The sequence below is a fragment of the Strongyloides ratti genome, scaffold srae_chrx_scaffold0000009, assembly GCF_001040885.1.
Source record: "Strongyloides ratti genome assembly S_ratti_ED321, scaffold srae_chrx_scaffold0000009".
Taxonomy (NCBI): Eukaryota; Metazoa; Nematoda; class Chromadorea; order Rhabditida; family Strongyloididae; genus Strongyloides; species Strongyloides ratti.
In genome coordinates this window covers 33,577-52,372 of record NW_020171517.1, presented here as the reverse complement: position 1 = coordinate 52,372, position 18,796 = coordinate 33,577, and the positions used below count along the sequence as shown (strand labels likewise).

Genomic DNA, 18,796 nt, shown 5'->3' with positions numbered 1-18,796 from the left:
AAATATTATATTTAATTTACTTTTTTTATTTTAGAAAAAAAAAAATTATTTTCAAGATTATTTATAAATTTATCCGAATGTATATATTTATATAACAATAAAAAAGAAAATAAAAATAGTGTACAATTTATGTGTGGTATTTACTCACACAAATGATATATAATATTGTAAAGGGTATAATTTATTACATTTATTTTTCATAGTGATTGATACTTTTTAAAATGTGTAAAAAAATGTTACGACTTTAATTTTCATCATTTTGGTTTGAATTATTACTTGGAGATGAAACAGCCGTTGATGCATTATCAGTTGTATTATCAATTCCCGTGTATTCAATATCTCTTTCCTAAATAATTTTAATTTTTTTAACAATTATTATCAATTAACTTACATTATCATTTTTATAAAGAAAATAGTGTTGTATTATAAAGATAATATCAAAAAGCATTGAAACTAAACCTAAACCAAATTTTACTGGATTACCATAAAAACCTGTCCAATCATTTGTATTAGATCCTTGGAGAATCATTTGTACAATATCCATAAAACCACCAGTAAAATCTAATAAAACATTACCAATTGACCATCCAACAGTTGATTTTCTTTTATAATTTAATAATGCTTGTGGAAAATATTTTGATAATGTTACAATCATTTTAAGATATGATAAATTATTAATAAATTGAAGCCAATTGATAACATTAACTAATGAAAGAATAAATGAGATTCCAGCGGCTAATATAAGAATAGAACTAAGTCCATAACATGTATATGAAACTCGTTGATTTTCACGAGTATAAATAAAACATTGTATAACTGTAACAATACATGCAAATAATGCATGAATAGCAAATATTACATCATTCAAAAGAACTGGTATTAATGAACGTTTGTGAATTTGATGATAAAGATCTTGCACATATGGATCATAATACATAAGAATATTATAAATTGAATAACATGTAAAACCGATAACATTAAGTAAAAGAAAATCAAAATTTAATCCTACAACTGATTTTCTTTTAAAATTTAAATATATTTGAGGATAAAATGATATTGACCAAGCTATAAAGTATATCCATCCAGTTATTACAACAAGATAACTTATAATATCTGAATGAATTATTTTAACTCTTAAAAATGATTCTGTTGGTAATGGTTTACATGGAGAACTTGATGGATCGAATTTACACATTCCTAAATCAATAAATGTTAAACTTTGGACTTCATAACCAGTAACAGTTACATTAATTTCACTAACATTTGATGTAAAGATAAAAGCATTTGGTTCAACTTTAAGAATAGAATCTGTATAATTTAATGCTACATTAAGATAATATGAAATATTTTTCCTTAAAATAAATATTTTGAATGTATAAAAATAAAACATACTTTAATTTGAAATTTATTAGTTTTGGTTCATCTTTAATAATTTCTATTTTATCAAGTGTATAAGAAATTAATTCATTTCCACCATCATTAAAAGAAAAGGTAAAGCAATTAAAAAATGCTATTAAAAAAAATATCATATAAATAGATGTAAACTTCATATCTAAAATTATATAAATTATTTTAAATAGTTAAGAAATAATATAATATGGTTAATTAAATAATTTAAAAAAAAAATTAATAAAAAAACGTATTAAAAAAAATATAATTACTTTATTAAACTTACATGTATTAAAATAAGTTAAAATAAAAATAATTATATAAAATTAATAAATAAAAATATTTAATAAATAGTTAAATCTTTAATGTATATAATAATAAAACATATAAAAATAATTTATAATAAATACTTGTTTATAAGATATAATCATATTTGGAAAAAAGACCTTTCTTTTAAAAATAGCATTATGTAACATTTTATTATATTCATTTTTTTATATATCAAAAAGAAAAATATATTAAAAATGTTTTTTTATACATAGTAAAATGTTAATTTATTTAACAATATTAATATTACAAAAATCTTATATTATATAACTATATTTATCATATAATATTTTATAAAAAAAAATTTATATCTAAAATATTTTATCAATATTAAAGTTATATAAATTAATTATATGACTAATAAACAAAAATTATTTCCTTTAATATTTACATTTTTATTTTATTTTATCTGATATTTAAATTTAACTAGACAAAATATATTAAAAAAACAACAAAATGTATATTAAAAATTCTTTTATAAAATATATTGTTACGAAGATAAACAAAATAACAATATATATTCAACATTCAAGCAAAATCATATATTTTTTCACTATAAAAAAAAATATATTTGCAAACATTATTTAAGATGCATTATATATAAAAATAAAACATTATACATAAATTATATAGATAGTAAAAATATAATATTAAAATTAAAAGATATAAACAAAATTTGTTTAATTATTCCAATAAAATAATATAAATTAAATATATATTTATATTAAAAAATAATGAACATTGTAAATTAAGGATTAAATGAATAAAATAAAGTGCAATTTTTTTTATAATTTTTATATCATTTACCAGTATTTTTAACACAACTAAATAATAATTTTAATAATCAATATAAATTTAAAGATTTGTTAAAGAAATAAAGCTAAATATAAATGGTTTATTTTTTTATCTTTATATAAAATAGAAAAATTATTTAATAAATTATCTTGGATATTAAATTATTATAAAAAATATATTCTATATATAGTTTATTAAATAGCAATTAAATTTAATATAAAATTAAATAAATTCGATTATAATTAAATAATTATTATTATATTAATATTTTTTACAATCATGATAAATTAATAAAGTTTGATAAATTAAATTTTATTCTAAATATTAATGTTTCGAATGACATAAATAATTTTCATTCATTTACTATGTATATCATATAACAAATGTATAAATTTGTATATAATTTCATAGAACAAAAATGTTAAATCAAGTTACTTAAAAAATGAATAATATAAATAAAATCAAACTTTTATATAGCAAATTTTAACTTTAAAAATACTTTAATTGTTCTTTTCTTTATAAATTAAAATATAAAATCCATTGTAATTTAAAATAGTTCATTTAAAATATTACTATTACGTTTTATCATATGAATAAATAATTCTTTTTAATATTATTTACATTACCTCTCAAAATAATATTTTATCCATTTCTTTTATTGAAAATTGGTCAAATATTATAATCAACAAAAATTTAATCATTGTCTTTTTCTTATCAACAACAACAGTACATTAGGTTTACACTTAATTAATGCGATCATTTTCTGTTATTAACAAGGACATTGAACTTCCGGCTCATAAAATAATAATCATCTTTTTATAAAAAAAAGTGTTTAAAAAAATTATGGTCTATTATTAAAAAATGAATATTGACTGAAAAAATGATAAAAAAATTTTTAATAATGATAGAAAAATTTTTTAGTTTTATCTAAATATTTAATAAAAAGATTTAAAAACCTTAAATATATATTTTATTTAAATTAATTTTAATTGTTATAAAGCCTAGAAAAATAATAAATGCACAAAAATATATATTTCAATGAAAAAATTTAACATCACACAATCATGCTTTAATTATTTTTAAAAAAAAATGAAATATTTAAAATTAAATCAATAAGATTTTTTAAAAATTATTTCAAAAAAATATATGATATTATATTTTTTTTTAAAAAAAAAAGGCAAAAAAATTAGTCAGAATCCCATTCATCATTATCAACATCAGAATCTTCACTATCTGAGACAAGCATATTTTTTCTTCTTTCTTCTAGAGCTCTGGCTAATGCACCAGCAATTCCATCCATTTCATTAAGGTTACCACTTGATTTGCGATTTTGAATTCCATTGTCAGATTCAACATGTCTTAAATTAGTACCTTTCTGTATTTGTGCTAATAAATCATCACGAGTATTTATTGATTTTCCACCTTGTGAAATTGATTGTTCAACTTTTTTCAAAGCTTTTCCAGCCTGTATTTCTGCCAATAAATCACCACGACCGTTATTAGTAGGTAATTGAGATTCTAAAATAATATAATTTTTTTTAACACTTTTTATTATAAACTTACTTTGTACTTGTGATGTATTTGTTGGCAAACTTGGTGGAGAAGATTTAAGTAATCCTGGTGGTGGTGGAGGAGGTGGCGGTGGTGCAGATGATCCAACTGATGGTAAAGTTGATGTTGGTATTAAAGGAGCTGGATTTTGTTTTGTAATAATTGGATTACTATTAATATTCTTTAATATTGGAGGAGGTGGTGGAGGTCTATTTGTTTTTATCGGTGGTGGTGGAGGTGGTGGCATATTTGTGGGTCTTTTAGGTGTATTTGGTGCTGCCCGTACAGGTGCCATATCAATATTTTCATTTTTAGGAATTTTGTTACTTAAATCATTTTGGAAATTATTTAAATCTCTCCTAATTGGTGGTGGAGGAGCTGGTGTTGTTCTTTGATGAACATTATTTTGATCATTATAATATTTTCCATGTAATGGAATATTTTGTGATGTTTGAATATTGTAAGTAATCTTATTTGTATCATAAAAATTTGATGCCTCATTTTTTAAAGAATGTATTGGAACTGTTGATATATTTCTTTTATTTTGTAAAGTTGAATTATATAATGTATCTTGATAATTCGTTTGCGAATTCGAATGTCTCTGAACTGATGGAGTATCATCCCATGCATTAAATGGATCAATTGGTGCTTTGTAAATATTTGAATCAGATTTATCATATTTACTAACAAAATCTTTAACAAATTTAATTTCATCTTGGTTTAAATTATCTGGATTAAAACCAGCAGCTTTAATAACATCTTTTACAGAATCATCAATTGCATTACTATCAGAAACAGTATGTTGAAAACCAGAATGTTGATCCCAACCTATATGAGCAATACGTTGGAAATTTGATGGAAATGAAATATCCTCCTTACATATCTTTTTTCCTTTATCCTTTTTTTTATTTTTCTTTTGTTCTTTTCCATTTCCAAGTAAAGGTTGATTTTTTTGATTTGGTGAATAAAATGGAACAGCTCCCATTACTGAAACACCTGTTGATTGTGTAAGAATAGTTCCTTGATTATAATTTGGATGTATACTTTCTTGAGCTTTTGCTGCTCTAGCTGCTAAAATAAAATAGAATATAAATTAAATAAAAATTTAACATAAAAATTTATCTTAACATTACCAAAATTTAAATTATTTTTTTTATATCTAACAAAATATTTTTGTTTTTTAAATTTATCTATTAATGTTTTTACCACATATAAATTTAAAAAATTCTTTTTTTTTTGATATTTAATATTGGGAATAAAATTTTCATAAACTAAATTTTTATGCTTTAATTCTCTAGATGAGTTATGCCATTTATCAGTAATATATTTATCATAATAAAAATAATCAGCATTTTTTGGAAAAGTAGAAATAATTTTTGGCCTTTGAGGTTTTTTTAAACCCATTAACATTAATTTATTTGAAGATGTACGATGTAAAGGTGTACTAGGTACAATATTTGGATGATATATATTTGAAGTAACAGGATGATAATTATATGATGGAAATTTTTGTGAAAACATTTTTACGTTTTTTATAGCAGTTAAGTTATTATTATTAAAATATAAATTTTTTTCAACATTAGGAATAGAGTTTAATATAATACATCTATTTTTATGATTTAATGATAAGTTTTTGTTATTAGAAAAAGTTTGAAAATTATTAAAATTTTTCATACTATTTTATATTTATAGAAAATAATAAATTTACTATATATTGATAAAATAGATCTAAACATGAAAAATTAAAATTTAGTCTAAATAAAATAAATATATTTAAATTTTCATATAAATATAAATACTTAATATTACATAATATATTTAAAAAAGTTTTATGTCTCATTTTTCAATAATTTTGTTTGTATAAATATTTACAACTAGATAATAATAATTGTTCTAAGTAAACAATTATTCTTTTACATCAGTAATATCAATGAGAAAATGTGAAAAATTCTAAGCATAAAAGAAATAATATATATAACTAAGGAATTAATTGCATTAAAAAAAACTAGAATTTTAAAGCTTGGCATACTATCTAGTAATATATATATTTACATTTTTTTTGTTAAAAGTATAATTTCCTTTATTAAAAATATCTAGTTTACCCATAAAACTTACTATTTTCTTTTTCTTTTAATAAACGTTTATAAAAATGATTATAGAAAATTCCCGCTTCTTCGTCTGTTGTAAAGTTAAGACAGTATATACACTTTTCTCCTTCAAAAACTAACATATTTCTTTTGTTTTTTAAGTATTCTGGCATAAAATTAATATACCTAAAATAATTTTAAATAAATATTATAAAATATATTTAACTTACATAATTTGTTCCCATAATAATTCTTCTCTTACCAAACAATATAATCTTAAACAATATAAACGACGTTCATAATCTTTACATAATACAACAACTCCTGGTGATACAATTTCCCATGTTACATTTGGTTTACCTGTTGAACGAAGTAATTGACATACTCCAGCAGCTAATACTACTATATTTGGTCCACAAAGTCTAAAAAGTGTTTGATTTTCATCATCTTTTAATATTATTGAACCATTATTTGGAGGACGTCTTGGTTTTTGTAATGTTCCACAAGCCTTTGAAATTCCATCATTGTTTTGTATATAATTTGAGGACACCGATTTTTGATAATAATTATTTTGTGAAGAAGAATAATTAGACATCATTGTATAGAAAATATGATTTCTTCTAAATATTATACTTTCTGTTTAGTTAAATAATTTTTTAAGTATATATTTTTAACCAACAATTTGCATCGGTCTACAATAAAATATAATAAAAAAAAAAAAGATAGTGACAATATTTAAAAGAATATAATAATATATATATATAATTTTAAAACAATGAGTAATCAAAAATTCTTGATGACATATAAAATAATAGTATCTAAAAAGACTTGTCAATAATTGGATCAAAAAAAGAAGTTATATTCTTACAAATATATAACAATACATTTTACCACGTTTTAAACTTTTAAAATTTGTCAAGATGACATATCTCCAATAATGCTATCATTATTTATGAATCATTCATTTTTCTTTACTTTCCCCTCAATTTATACATTTTTATAGTATTTTTTTACAAGTAATATAATACAATTTATTAGTTAAAATATTTTTTATACATAAATATTTTTTTTTTATTATTTTTAAAATTAATTTCTATAATGTAAGACATTATTTGTAATTATTCTTTATATTTTTATTAAAATAAAATAAAACACAAGGAATTTTAAATGATAATAATTTTTTTGAAAACAAAAACATTTATCAATTTAATTAATAAATCAACCATATGTTTATTTGTATTATCTTAGTATGCTTATAACTTGATGTATTTAAATATGTTAATTATAAGTATTTATGATATAGGACATATATCATAAGTCAAATATTACATTATCTATTTATTAAGTAAACATATACTCTAAAAGAATTCTTAAATATATTTTAATACATCACATCATATAAATTTTTTCTCCTATAAACAAACAAAAGGTGTGCTTTTTAATTGAACATAAAATAAATTATATTTAATATAAGAATATTTTAATTTATTATTAGTTAGAAGAAAAAAAATAAGAAATAAAAAAAATAAAAAAGAATTTGATTTTTAAAAATATTTATAATAAACACTTTAGTAAATTACATTTAAAGAAGGATTTATTAGATTTATACAAGATTTATAGCAAATAAAAAGGCAAGCAAACGATTAATACATTATAAAAATCAAAGTAACATTAGATAAAAAGTATTATAGCTTATTTTTATTTTATATATTATAATATTTTTTATTAAAAACATGAAATTTTAGATAAAACAAAATAATATAGTAAAAGTATTATATTGTAATTTAAAAATATAATATTATTTTAAATTTTATAATAATAATTTTTACTTTTCTACTTTATATTATTATTTGTATAACTAGAAGATGATGAAGAAAATGTTATAGATATATTAATATTTTAAAACGACATAGAGGTATCTCTTTGACAGTTGAGGTATAGGTATATAATAATATAGTAAAATTATTCAAGAAATAATCGGTTCTTTCTGTAACATATTTTGAATAACCTATGATTAGATATTACAGTTTAATGCAATCTACATTGGTAACTTAAATTATATATTTCTTTTAATTTTTTTTTATTTCTTCACATTTAAAAAGACTAGATAATTTTGTAGTCATTAATCTCTTTACTTATTTCTATAACTAAAACCGTTTTAATTGAAATGTTAAATATTATATTTTTAAAAGTATTAAAGTATTAAAATTTCATAAATCAACTTTCATATAATTAAATATTTGTTAATTTAAGAAAATTATAGATCAATTATAAATATGCTGCAAATTAAAGTTAACATAAATAGAAACATAATGAAATATACATATATATTGTATGTTTTAAAAAAGAAAATATAAGATTTATTAAAATTGTAAACAGTCTTTTTAGTCAGTTAGTTATATAAGAAAATAAAAGAAAACACGATCTATAATAATTGTAAAGTAATGAATATATTTTATAAAATATAGAATTGTTTGGATTTTTATATCATAAATGTATTTGTACAGATAATAATATAAAAATCTTTTTGCATTGTGATATGCATTGGAAATATATATTAATATTTACAATAAATAATTGACCTTTTCATATTATCATTTAATTAACTATTATACCAAAATACTTTGATTTTATTTATAAGTATTTTATCGCATTAACATATTGATATTATAATAATGAAAAATATTTAATTGTATTTATATTTAAAAAGTTCTTACTTGTTATATATAAAATAACATTTATTTATATAATGATTAATTTAAAACATTGTTTTATAGTTTTTTTTAAACTATTTAATAAGAAATATAATACATATCTTGTTATTCAAACAAAAAAATTTATAAATTATTTATATTGTAATTATAAAGTAATAATATTTAATGATATTAATATAGTTACTTTTTAATCAATATAATTTTATACGTTTTTTGATTTCTAAAAATACAAAAAAAAATGTTTTTTTTTATTATATATTATTTGAATTTATTTTTTAAAAATATATGCCATTTATAATAGATTTTACAATATTTGAAATAATAAAAAAAGCTTTATACAAATATAGGTATTATACTATAAATATTTCAACATATAATCATGAATAAATAAATTTTATTGAAAGATTTGTGATTATAATATCACAATATGTCAAAACAATTGTTACAATGACTATATGATTCAAATATTATTTTATATATATATTATAAAGTTATCATTTTTATAAAATATAAATCATCGTATATATACTTTATAGAAAATAAAAAGTAGTTTATATAAATAAATTTTTTTAAATAAACTATTTTATAATAAAATTAATCTATTTATTTAAAAAGAATTGAGTGAAAGTATAAACTAAAAATTATATATAAATTAAATAACTCTCCAGTTTTTTTAATTATTATGATCAGTAAAATATTTTATAAAGTTATTTAATAAAAATGACCAAACTAATTATATATATATATATATATATATATATATATATATATATATATATATATATATCAATAAAAAAATATTTGTTTACAATAAAGAAAATAAAATCTAAAAATTAAAATGACAGTTATTATATCTTATGTTACAAAAGTTAAAAAAAAAATCTATAGAAAAATTGTGTTATTAAAATTATCAAACATAATAACGATATAATATATAGAATAAAAAAATTTTTTTAAAATTAATAAAACTAGTTTTAGAAAAAAAAATATATATATAAAATAATGATAAAAAATTATATATAAATGACATAAATAATCATTAAATGTTACAATCTTTATTATGATAATAAAAATAATTATATTTGTATTAAAAAGTCTGTTAAGATATAAAATTATACTTCTACAGAATTCTCTCACAAATTATTCAAATTTATTATATTTAAATGAAATATAATTTTTATCAAATAAGCAAAAATATTAAAATAAATTTTTTTTATATCATTATAATCTTTTTTGTAATGTAAAATAATCAAATGTATATTGATAAGAATATAATTACTTTTTTTATTTGTACTAGTTGGAATCAAAATGGCCATTGATTTACTTATCAAAAAATTTGAATTCACTTAAGATAAGACACCTAAAATGGATACACAACAAATTTGATATCAGAATAAATATTTTATTCAAATCGTTAATAGCTATAAATTAGAAAGTTTGTTTTATTATCATATTATTTAAAAAAAAATAGTTTTTAAATAATTTTTTTTTTTTGTAACGAATAAAAATAACTCGTTTCATTTAAAATGGCTGCACCACCATCTGCTGATGATCTTATACAAAGATCTTTCTTTTCTAGTATTTTTAATGTAAGATTAAAAACTAACAAATATAGTCAAAGTATGTAATATTATGTTTTTTATATAATATTTTTGTAAATATATTTTTTTAGATCATGTAGATTCATCAAGATATACCTACAAAGAACCGATGGTACGTTACAATGAAATTGACGAAAGGATTGTACGAAATTCGCAAATATCAGAATACATGGTTGAAGTACCAAATAATATATCAAATGGTTATTCTCAAAATCAGTCAAACCAGTTAAATTGCTTACCTATAAATGATAATATTAATACAGAAATTTATAAACCTCCAGTACCTTTAAATAATAATTGTAATGATGATATATTACTTGTTCCTTCTGATAATATATCAACAGATATAATGTCACCACAAGAAATTTATAATGAAATTATAACAGAAACTGCAGAATTTGAACATTCAAAATATTTCAATAATGAAAATCAATATTATAATCAAGATACAATTGTTTCAGGAATTGAACCTTCTTATCCAATTGTACCTCTTAATAATAATTCTGATTTATCATTACAAACATTACCCCAAAATAACAATGAACTTTATTTAAATTATAATACAACAGAAACATTAGAAAAACCAATAGCTTTACAAAATCAAAATTATGAACTAAATAATCAAGTAGCACAACGAGTAACAGAATATATTACTCCATATATAAATATTAATCAAAATATAAATTTAGAACAAATAATAAAAGTTGTTATTGCAACTATGAAAGAATCAACAATATTTCCATTAATAACACAATCAAATAAAAATAATCCATCAAAATATCAAATGCAACATCATGAATCACCAGAAGCTATTCTTCAAAGAAAACGCCAACAAAATAATGAAGCAGCTGCAAGATATCGTCAACGTCAAAAAGAAGCTAAAAAGAAATTTAATAAAGAAATTAATTTAGTTAAAGAAAAAAATTGTTTATTAAAAAAGCAAGTAGCGATGCTTGAAAAAGAAATAAAACTTATTGAAAATGTTCTAATTAAAAATAGTTAATTATGATAAATGTTTCATCTTTATAATTTAGAATAGCTTATTAGAAATATTGTTTTTATTTTTTTTTTATATCTAGTAAAATATTGTTTTTATATTTCTGTTTTAATAGAAAAAAAAACATCTACATATTTTTATGATGATACGTTAAAAGGACATATATTAAAATTTACTAATTGACTTTTTTGCTATTAAAACGTCTAATAGATAATAATAAATATCATCATACTGAATATAAATGTATGAATATTATTGTTTATTTGTTTTTACTTTTAATATTCATATTTTTATTAAAGCATTTGTCATAAATATTGTTTTACTATTTAACTATAAATTTTTTTTTATTTCAACATTGAGATAATAAAAAAATAATAAAAAATCATTACAAAACTTAAAACAAATAAAAATAACTAATGATAATAATAAATGTTCTATGATTTTTACATAATTGCTATTAAAGAGTAAAACTACATTCTACAATCTCTTTATACTATGAACATAGGAAGCATTATAGTTTCCACTTATTATCAATTTTAGTAAAATTAAAATTTTTAATATTTCTCTTGCTTATTAATTAATAATTTTTTGCATAAAAATTTTCTTTTGCATTTACTGAACCAACGTAAAAAAACATTATATCTGTATATCAATAACTATCAATTTTATCACTAAATTTTGTAAAATTTATATCATAAGTTAAGTCATAATTTTAAAATAAATTGATTAAACTAATAATATTAAAATTTTTTAAAATCTTACATTATTATCTATCTTTTTAAAAATTAAAATTTAATTTTTTTAAAATATAATAATAATACAATATCAATAAGTTTATATAAATTTTTTTAAAAATATAAAAAAATTAGGTTGAACTAAAATAAATAACAATCAACAATTAAAATTTAAAAATGAATAAAAGCATTTTTATTATTCTTTTTATATTTCATTTTTTTTGTGTATTTAACAAATTGTTTTAAATTTAGATTCATTATACAAAAAATACTGTTGAAATAATATTTTATGTTTTAAAAAGTTTAGAGTTATTAATTTGACTGTATCAATTTTCAAAACACCTGATACTGGTCTATTTTTAATCATGCTTGATTTATTTTATCTGCATAAAATGCTTCATAAAACTCTTTATTGATACGCATTATGGGAAATCGAATTAATGTAATTTTTTGTAACTTATTTTACTTGTGATATAATAATTCATTGAACATAAACAAAATAAATATACTGTTTAATGATTGTTTTTTTTTATACGGCATGAATATATGCATTTTTATGTACAATAATTATTAAAAAAAAATTTATATTAACTTATTGAATATTATTAATCACATCTTGTATTAATCATTCTCATGTATCTATATAAAATCAATATTTTTTGGTATCATAAAATTTAAATATACACAATAAAAATAACTCTAATTTTTAACACAAAATTATAATCATAAAAAAATATTTAATTACATTTTTTAGAATATTAACATATTTTGTTTTCTTAAATTAACACATTCATTTTAGAAAATATTAATATTTTTATCATTAAAAAAAATTAATTTTATCTAATTTACTTTTTTGTTTGATTTTATGGTGGTCTGACATTTAAAATTCTTAATACAATAATTACCTTTTACATATTATCAAGCAATTGGTTTTCAATTAAAATACAGCAAAATTTGCAATTTTTGTTAATAATGATAAAGATAAATTAAAAAATACTTTAAATATTAAAATGATATATAGTATATAAAAAAAATGTTACACAACCTGTTACGATATAATTGATAATTATTTAAAATTTTAAAAAGTTTTTTTTTTAAATTGTGTAATGTTATTATTGATGGTATGATACAAAAACACATTTTAAATAAAATATTTTAATATATATCTTTTGAACTAAAAAAAATAACTAATTATTACGTTAAGAAAAGATTTTCTCTTTTAGTATATTAAATAAAAATATATATCATTACCTTGACCTTTTTAATATGATAAAAATCTATGATTCAAATTTAATGATTTGTATTGATATAAATAGCAATATTTAAGTTATATAGAAAACAATTCATTATTATTATATTAAGAAAACTATAAAATTAATAATGGTTGTTGAAAATTATATTCCTAAAAATGTTATGGTAACAGGTGGATGCGGATTTATTGGATCAAATTTTATTAATTATATTTATAATAAATGGTCAAATGTTAATATTGTAAACGTGGACAAATTGATTTTAAATAGTGATATGCATTATATAAAAAATGAAATTCAAGAATCTAAAAGATATCATATAGTAACATCAGATATTAAAAATGAATCTGTTATAAAAGATACATTAATTAAATATGAAATTGATACTATAATACATTTTGCTGCTGATTGTACATCAATAAGATGTTATAGTGATCCAAATGAAGCTATTGAAAATAATGTTGTAAGTTTTATTATGTTTGCTGATGCTGTTCGTTCATATGGAAAAATTAAAAAATTTATTCATATAAGTACTGATGAAGTTTATGGAGATTCTGATTTATCTAAAGAAGAGAATGGAAAAAAAGAAGATAGTATTCAGTTACCTGGTAATCCATATGCTGCAACTAAATCAGCCTGTGAAATGTATGTACAAATATATTTACAAACATATAAATTACCAATTGTAATATTGAGAATAAATAATATTTATGGACCAAATCAATGGGATGTAAAAATTGTTCCTCGTTTTATTACTCTTGCTATTGATAAAAAAAAATTTACAATTCAAGGAGAAGGAAAACAATTACGTTCTTGGTTATATGTTGATGATGCTGCTGAAGGTATTCTTAAAGCTACTGAAAAAGGAAAAATTGGAGAAATATATAATTTAGGAACATATTTTGAGATGAATGTCATTGATTTAGCATATACAATTCAAAAAGAAGTTGATATTCAATTAAATAGAAATGAAACAAGTGTTGAATTTGTTTCTATTCCAGATAGACCATATAATGATTTACGTTATCTTATTGATATAACTAAAGCAAAAGAAGAATTAGGATGGGAACCAAAAACAGAATTTAATGATGGAATTAGAAAAGTTATTGATTCACATATAAAAGGTCTTCAAAAATCTGCTAAAATGAAAGTTGTTATTTATGGAGGTAAAGGATGGGTTGGAAAACAATTTTCAGATTACTTTGAAAATAAAGAAATTCCATATGTATTAGCAAATAAAAAACCTGGTTTTGATAAAGATAGTGATGTATTTGATGAAATGTTATCATTAAATCCTACACATGTTTTATGTTGTACAGGAAGAACTCATGGTGGAGAATTTAAAACAATTGAATATTTAGAAGGTGGACCAGAAAAAACATATGAAAATATCCGTGATAACATGTATAGTGTTATTACATTAGCTGAAATTTGTAAAAAAGAATCAATTCATTTTACATATATTGGTACTGGATATTTATTTTCATATGATAAAGATCATCCAATTGGTGGAAAAGGATTCGATGATGATGGTAAATTATTTTTATTAATTTATATATTTTTATTTTTTTAGATCTTCCAACATTTTTTGGAAATTCATATTCTGTTGTTAAAGGATATACTGATCGAATGATTGGTTCATTTAAAAATTCTGAAATAATAAATGCAAGAATAACACTTCCATTAAATTTTAATTTAAATGAAGATCGTAATTTATTAAGTAAAATAATAAAATACAATCAAATATTTGATCTTCCTGTATCTATTACAATTCTTCCTGATTGTATACCAGCACTTGTTTCATTAATGGAAAAAAGATTTGGTGGAAATATAAATCTTGTTAATCCTGAACCAATAAGTTTACATGAAATTCTTCAATTATACAAACAATATGTTGATAAAAATCTTCATGATTACACTGTTATTACAAAAGATTCTGATAAAGGTAAAAAACTTTTAGCAACAAAAGGAAACTGTGCTCTTGATACAGATAAACTTATCAAAAATTATCCATATATTAAAACATCTCGTGAATCACTTATAGAAAATTTTAAGAAGTTATCTGCTAAATAACTTCAACTAAAATTTTATTATATTTCATTATATATTAGAAAAATAAATAAGATAAGAAGTACATTAACGTAAATTTATTGAAAACAATCTATAATCTTTAGTTGTTTAAAACATTATGTTTGTTATTATACTAAGTAAATTTTTATTTTTATAAAATAAAGAATAAGAACAATAATATTAAGTTGAAAATTAATAAATTTAATACAACAAGTGATAAACATTACTTTATGTAAAAGTAAAACATTAATCACTTTAATGAATTTACTATCTGAATAAAATATCTTTCATGTTGGCATTTTCTTTGTTATTTATATATATTTCATTGTATATTCTTTATTTTTGTGACGAAATATTTTTATGTTGTTCTTTAACATTTTCTTTTTTTATTTAGTTAACAAACTTATAATACTAGATTAAACAACTGTTATTAATGACAATATTTTAACATTTTTATTAGGTAGGAGTTAAATGATATAAAAGAGTTGAAAACAAAATAGTATGGCAATTTTATTAAAACAAAAATAATGTTCAAGTGTAAGTTGGTTGATTTTCAAATATAATAATAATAATATTTTTTTTAGTTTTTGTACTAATAGCATTGATTGCTACTACTTCTGTATTTGGAAGTTCAGATGGAAATAAAGAAAGAGAATATAGAAAATTTATTGGTGAAAGAGAATTGGTAAATATTAATTATTATTATCTTAAATTTATTTTTTTTTAGCCAGTTCCATTTAAAACAAAAGTTACAGAGGCATTAAAGACAGGTCATACAATTCATGTTATCGGAACTATTTCTGAAAAACCAAAAAGAATTGATTTCAATTTTCATAAAGGAGCAAGTGATGATGCTGATATGCCTCTTCATCTTTCAATTCGCTTTGATGAAGGACTTTTCCATAGTAAAATTGTTTATAACATTTATGAAAATGGTAACTGGTCTGAAACTGAACAAAGAATTGCAAATCCTTTCAAAGCTAACTCTGAATTTGATTTAAGAGTTCGTATCACTGATGGTGAATTTAAAATGTATGCAAATAGAAAAGAAATTGGTGTTTTTAAACAAAGAACCTCAATTGATGGAGTAAGTCTTTTTTTTTTTTATAAAAAATAATATAATAATAAAACATTTAAGATTGATCATATTTCAATTAAAGGAGATTTAAAATCATTAAATCTTTTTAAATATGGTGGAATTCTTTTTGAAACTCCATATACTGCTCTTGCAAATCTTACACCAGGAAAAAGACTTGATATATCTGCTATGCCAAGAGGAAAACGTATTGATATTGATCTTTTACGTAAAAATGGTGATACTGCACTCCAAGTCTCAATTAGATATGGTGAATCAGCTATTGTAAGAAATTCTAAAACCGGAGAAGTTTGGGGACAAGAAGATAGAAGTGGAAAATTCCCATTAAATAAAAATGAACTTTTTGATGTTACAATTATTAATGAAAGTTGGTCATTCCAACTTTTCTTTAATGGAAAAAGATTTGGAACATTTGCTCATCGTGGAGATATTAATGATGTTAAGAATTTAGAAATTACTGGAGATGTTGATATACTTACAGTTACTATTAACGATGTCATTTCTTCATAATATCTCTTTTTTTTTATTTTTTATTAAAAAAAATATCATTTACCATTAAAAACATAAAACATTTAGCATTAAAATAAATTGAATTATTCATATTTTTGCTAGATAACATTTTTTTTAATCAAATATCATATGAATAATTTGTTAAAACGCTTTCATATTATATGGAGAATAAAAATGTTTAAAACATTTAAAAATTTCAATTATCAAATGTTTCTGTTTCAAAAAAATTTTAACTTTATTTTTCTGATTTTAATTTTTAAATTATATCTAACAACATCTGAAGATAAATATAAATTTGAACCAATAAAAATTTCTATTATCTATAAACCATCAAAAAATGGAAATAATTTAGATACAAATTTAAATGTATAATTATAAATTTAATATTCATTAAAATTTATATTTTAGACAGCATTAGGAAAATCAATAATTTGGATTCAAAATTTATTAAGTGTTAGAATTATGGAAAAAACATTTGTAATAACTAAACAAGATTATCTTAAATGTGTTGAAAATAAAAATATATCTTTAAATTATTTTGTTAGTACAATTTACAAATCAGAATATGCAACTATTAAAGAATTTGTAAAATTTAATAAAACAGTTGATCTTTTACATTTAAAATCAAATTTTGGAATATTTCTAGAGGTTAATGAAGGAAGATGTTCCTCAAAATCATTAGAATTTGCATATGCTAAAGTTTGTAGTTCTGAAAAATTAAATAAATATAGTCGTCCAATTATTGGAAAACTTGTAATTTGTAAAGATTCACCATCATGGAAGCGTATTAAAGTACCAGAAGATGTTATAAAACATGAAATAATGCATTCACTTGGTTTTGGTATTTATATAAATAAAAATAAAAACATACCTAATTTTGATGAAATAAAATGGAATGTTGGTAAAACTAATAAAAAAGATCAAATTTTTAAACGATATTTTATGGATTTTGATTCAAAAGCTATTAAATTTGCTCAAAAACATTTTAATTGTTCAAGGATAAAACGAATTGAATCAGATGATAAAAATCTTTTTCATTTAAATGAATATATATTTGGTAATGAATTAATGACACCAATATCAAGTAATAGTAAAAATATTTTAACTGAAATAAGTGCTAGTATAATGGAGGAAACATATTTAGGTAATATTAGTTGGTACAAATTTGATATGAATAAAATATCAAAAGAATCTAAAAATTATTGGTATGGAAAAGATTGGGGATGTGATTTTGTTGAAAAAAGTTGTTATGAATATATTCAAAATAATATTAATAAACCATTTCCTTTTTGTTCAGAGAAAGATTATATGATATCATATTGGAAAGATGGTCATGTTGAAGTGTGTTATAAAAAAAATAATAATAAAAAAAATAAAATACTTTTAAAATGTAATATTCAAAATTATGTTGATGAACCAGGAATAAAAATTAATCTTTTAAAAACACCTATAATTAATTTTTATCCAAAATTACAACATTATGGAATAAAATCAGATGCATTTGGTTCAACAAAATTATATAGATATTGTCCAATGATAAAACAAATTGCTGAAAATGATGACTTTTTTTCAAGAATTGATAAAGAAGGTTTTAAAATAGTAAAATGTTGATTATTAAAGTAAATTTATTATAATATTAAGAGATCATAAAATATTAAGTATCATAATTAAAGCT

At 19.6% G+C, this 18,796-nt stretch overlaps 6 protein-coding genes across 6 annotated transcripts; 4 read left to right on the top strand and 2 right to left on the bottom strand.

The window, feature by feature from the left end:
• Window positions 1–244: 244 nt before the first annotated feature.
• Window positions 245–1,529, bottom strand: SRAE_X000257700 (Cystinosin; the record flags this gene model as incomplete). Its single annotated transcript, XM_024645809.1, has 3 exons — window positions 245–346; window positions 392–1,352; window positions 1,393–1,529. The coding sequence occupies 3 exons, from the start codon at window positions 1,527–1,529 to the stop codon at window positions 245–247; spliced, it is 1,200 nt and encodes a 399-aa protein (XP_024500054.1).
• Window positions 1,530–3,697: 2,168 nt separating this feature from the next.
• Window positions 3,698–6,744, bottom strand: SRAE_X000257600 (WASp; the record flags this gene model as incomplete). The annotated part of the gene is made up of 5 exons (XM_024645806.1): window positions 3,698–4,029; window positions 4,075–4,890; window positions 4,942–5,133; window positions 6,178–6,335; window positions 6,380–6,744. 5 exons carry the CDS (start codon window positions 6,742–6,744, stop codon window positions 3,698–3,700), a joined length of 1,863 nt encoding a protein of 620 aa, XP_024500053.1.
• A 3,645-nt stretch (window positions 6,745–10,389) lies between these two features.
• On the top strand, window positions 10,390–11,467 carry SRAE_X000257500 (Basic-leucine zipper domain-containing protein; the record flags this gene model as incomplete). The annotated part of the gene is made up of 2 exons (XM_024645805.1): window positions 10,390–10,483; window positions 10,536–11,467. 2 exons carry the CDS (start codon window positions 10,390–10,392, stop codon window positions 11,465–11,467), a joined length of 1,026 nt encoding a protein of 341 aa, XP_024500052.1.
• Window positions 11,468–13,575: 2,108 nt separating this feature from the next.
• On the top strand, window positions 13,576–15,518 carry SRAE_X000257400 (dTDP-D-glucose 4,6-dehydratase; the record flags this gene model as incomplete). Its single annotated transcript, XM_024645804.1, has 4 exons — window positions 13,576–14,090; window positions 14,142–14,287; window positions 14,339–14,977; window positions 15,019–15,518. 4 exons carry the CDS (start codon window positions 13,576–13,578, stop codon window positions 15,516–15,518), a joined length of 1,800 nt encoding a protein of 599 aa, XP_024500051.1.
• Window positions 15,519–16,042: 524 nt separating this feature from the next.
• Window positions 16,043–17,121, top strand: SRAE_X000257300 (Galectin, carbohydrate recognition domain and Concanavalin A-like lectin/glucanases superfamily domain and Concanavalin A-like lectin/glucanase, subgroup domain-containing protein; the record flags this gene model as incomplete). Its single annotated transcript, XM_024645803.1, has 4 exons — window positions 16,043–16,052; window positions 16,100–16,200; window positions 16,243–16,602; window positions 16,654–17,121. 4 exons carry the CDS (start codon window positions 16,043–16,045, stop codon window positions 17,119–17,121), a joined length of 939 nt encoding a protein of 312 aa, XP_024500050.1.
• Window positions 17,122–17,328: 207 nt separating this feature from the next.
• On the top strand, window positions 17,329–18,732 carry SRAE_X000257200 (Peptidase M8, leishmanolysin family-containing protein; the record flags this gene model as incomplete). Its single annotated transcript, XM_024645802.1, has 2 exons — window positions 17,329–17,487; window positions 17,530–18,732. The coding sequence occupies 2 exons, from the start codon at window positions 17,329–17,331 to the stop codon at window positions 18,730–18,732; spliced, it is 1,362 nt and encodes a 453-aa protein (XP_024500049.1).
• Window positions 18,733–18,796: the final 64 nt, after the last annotated feature.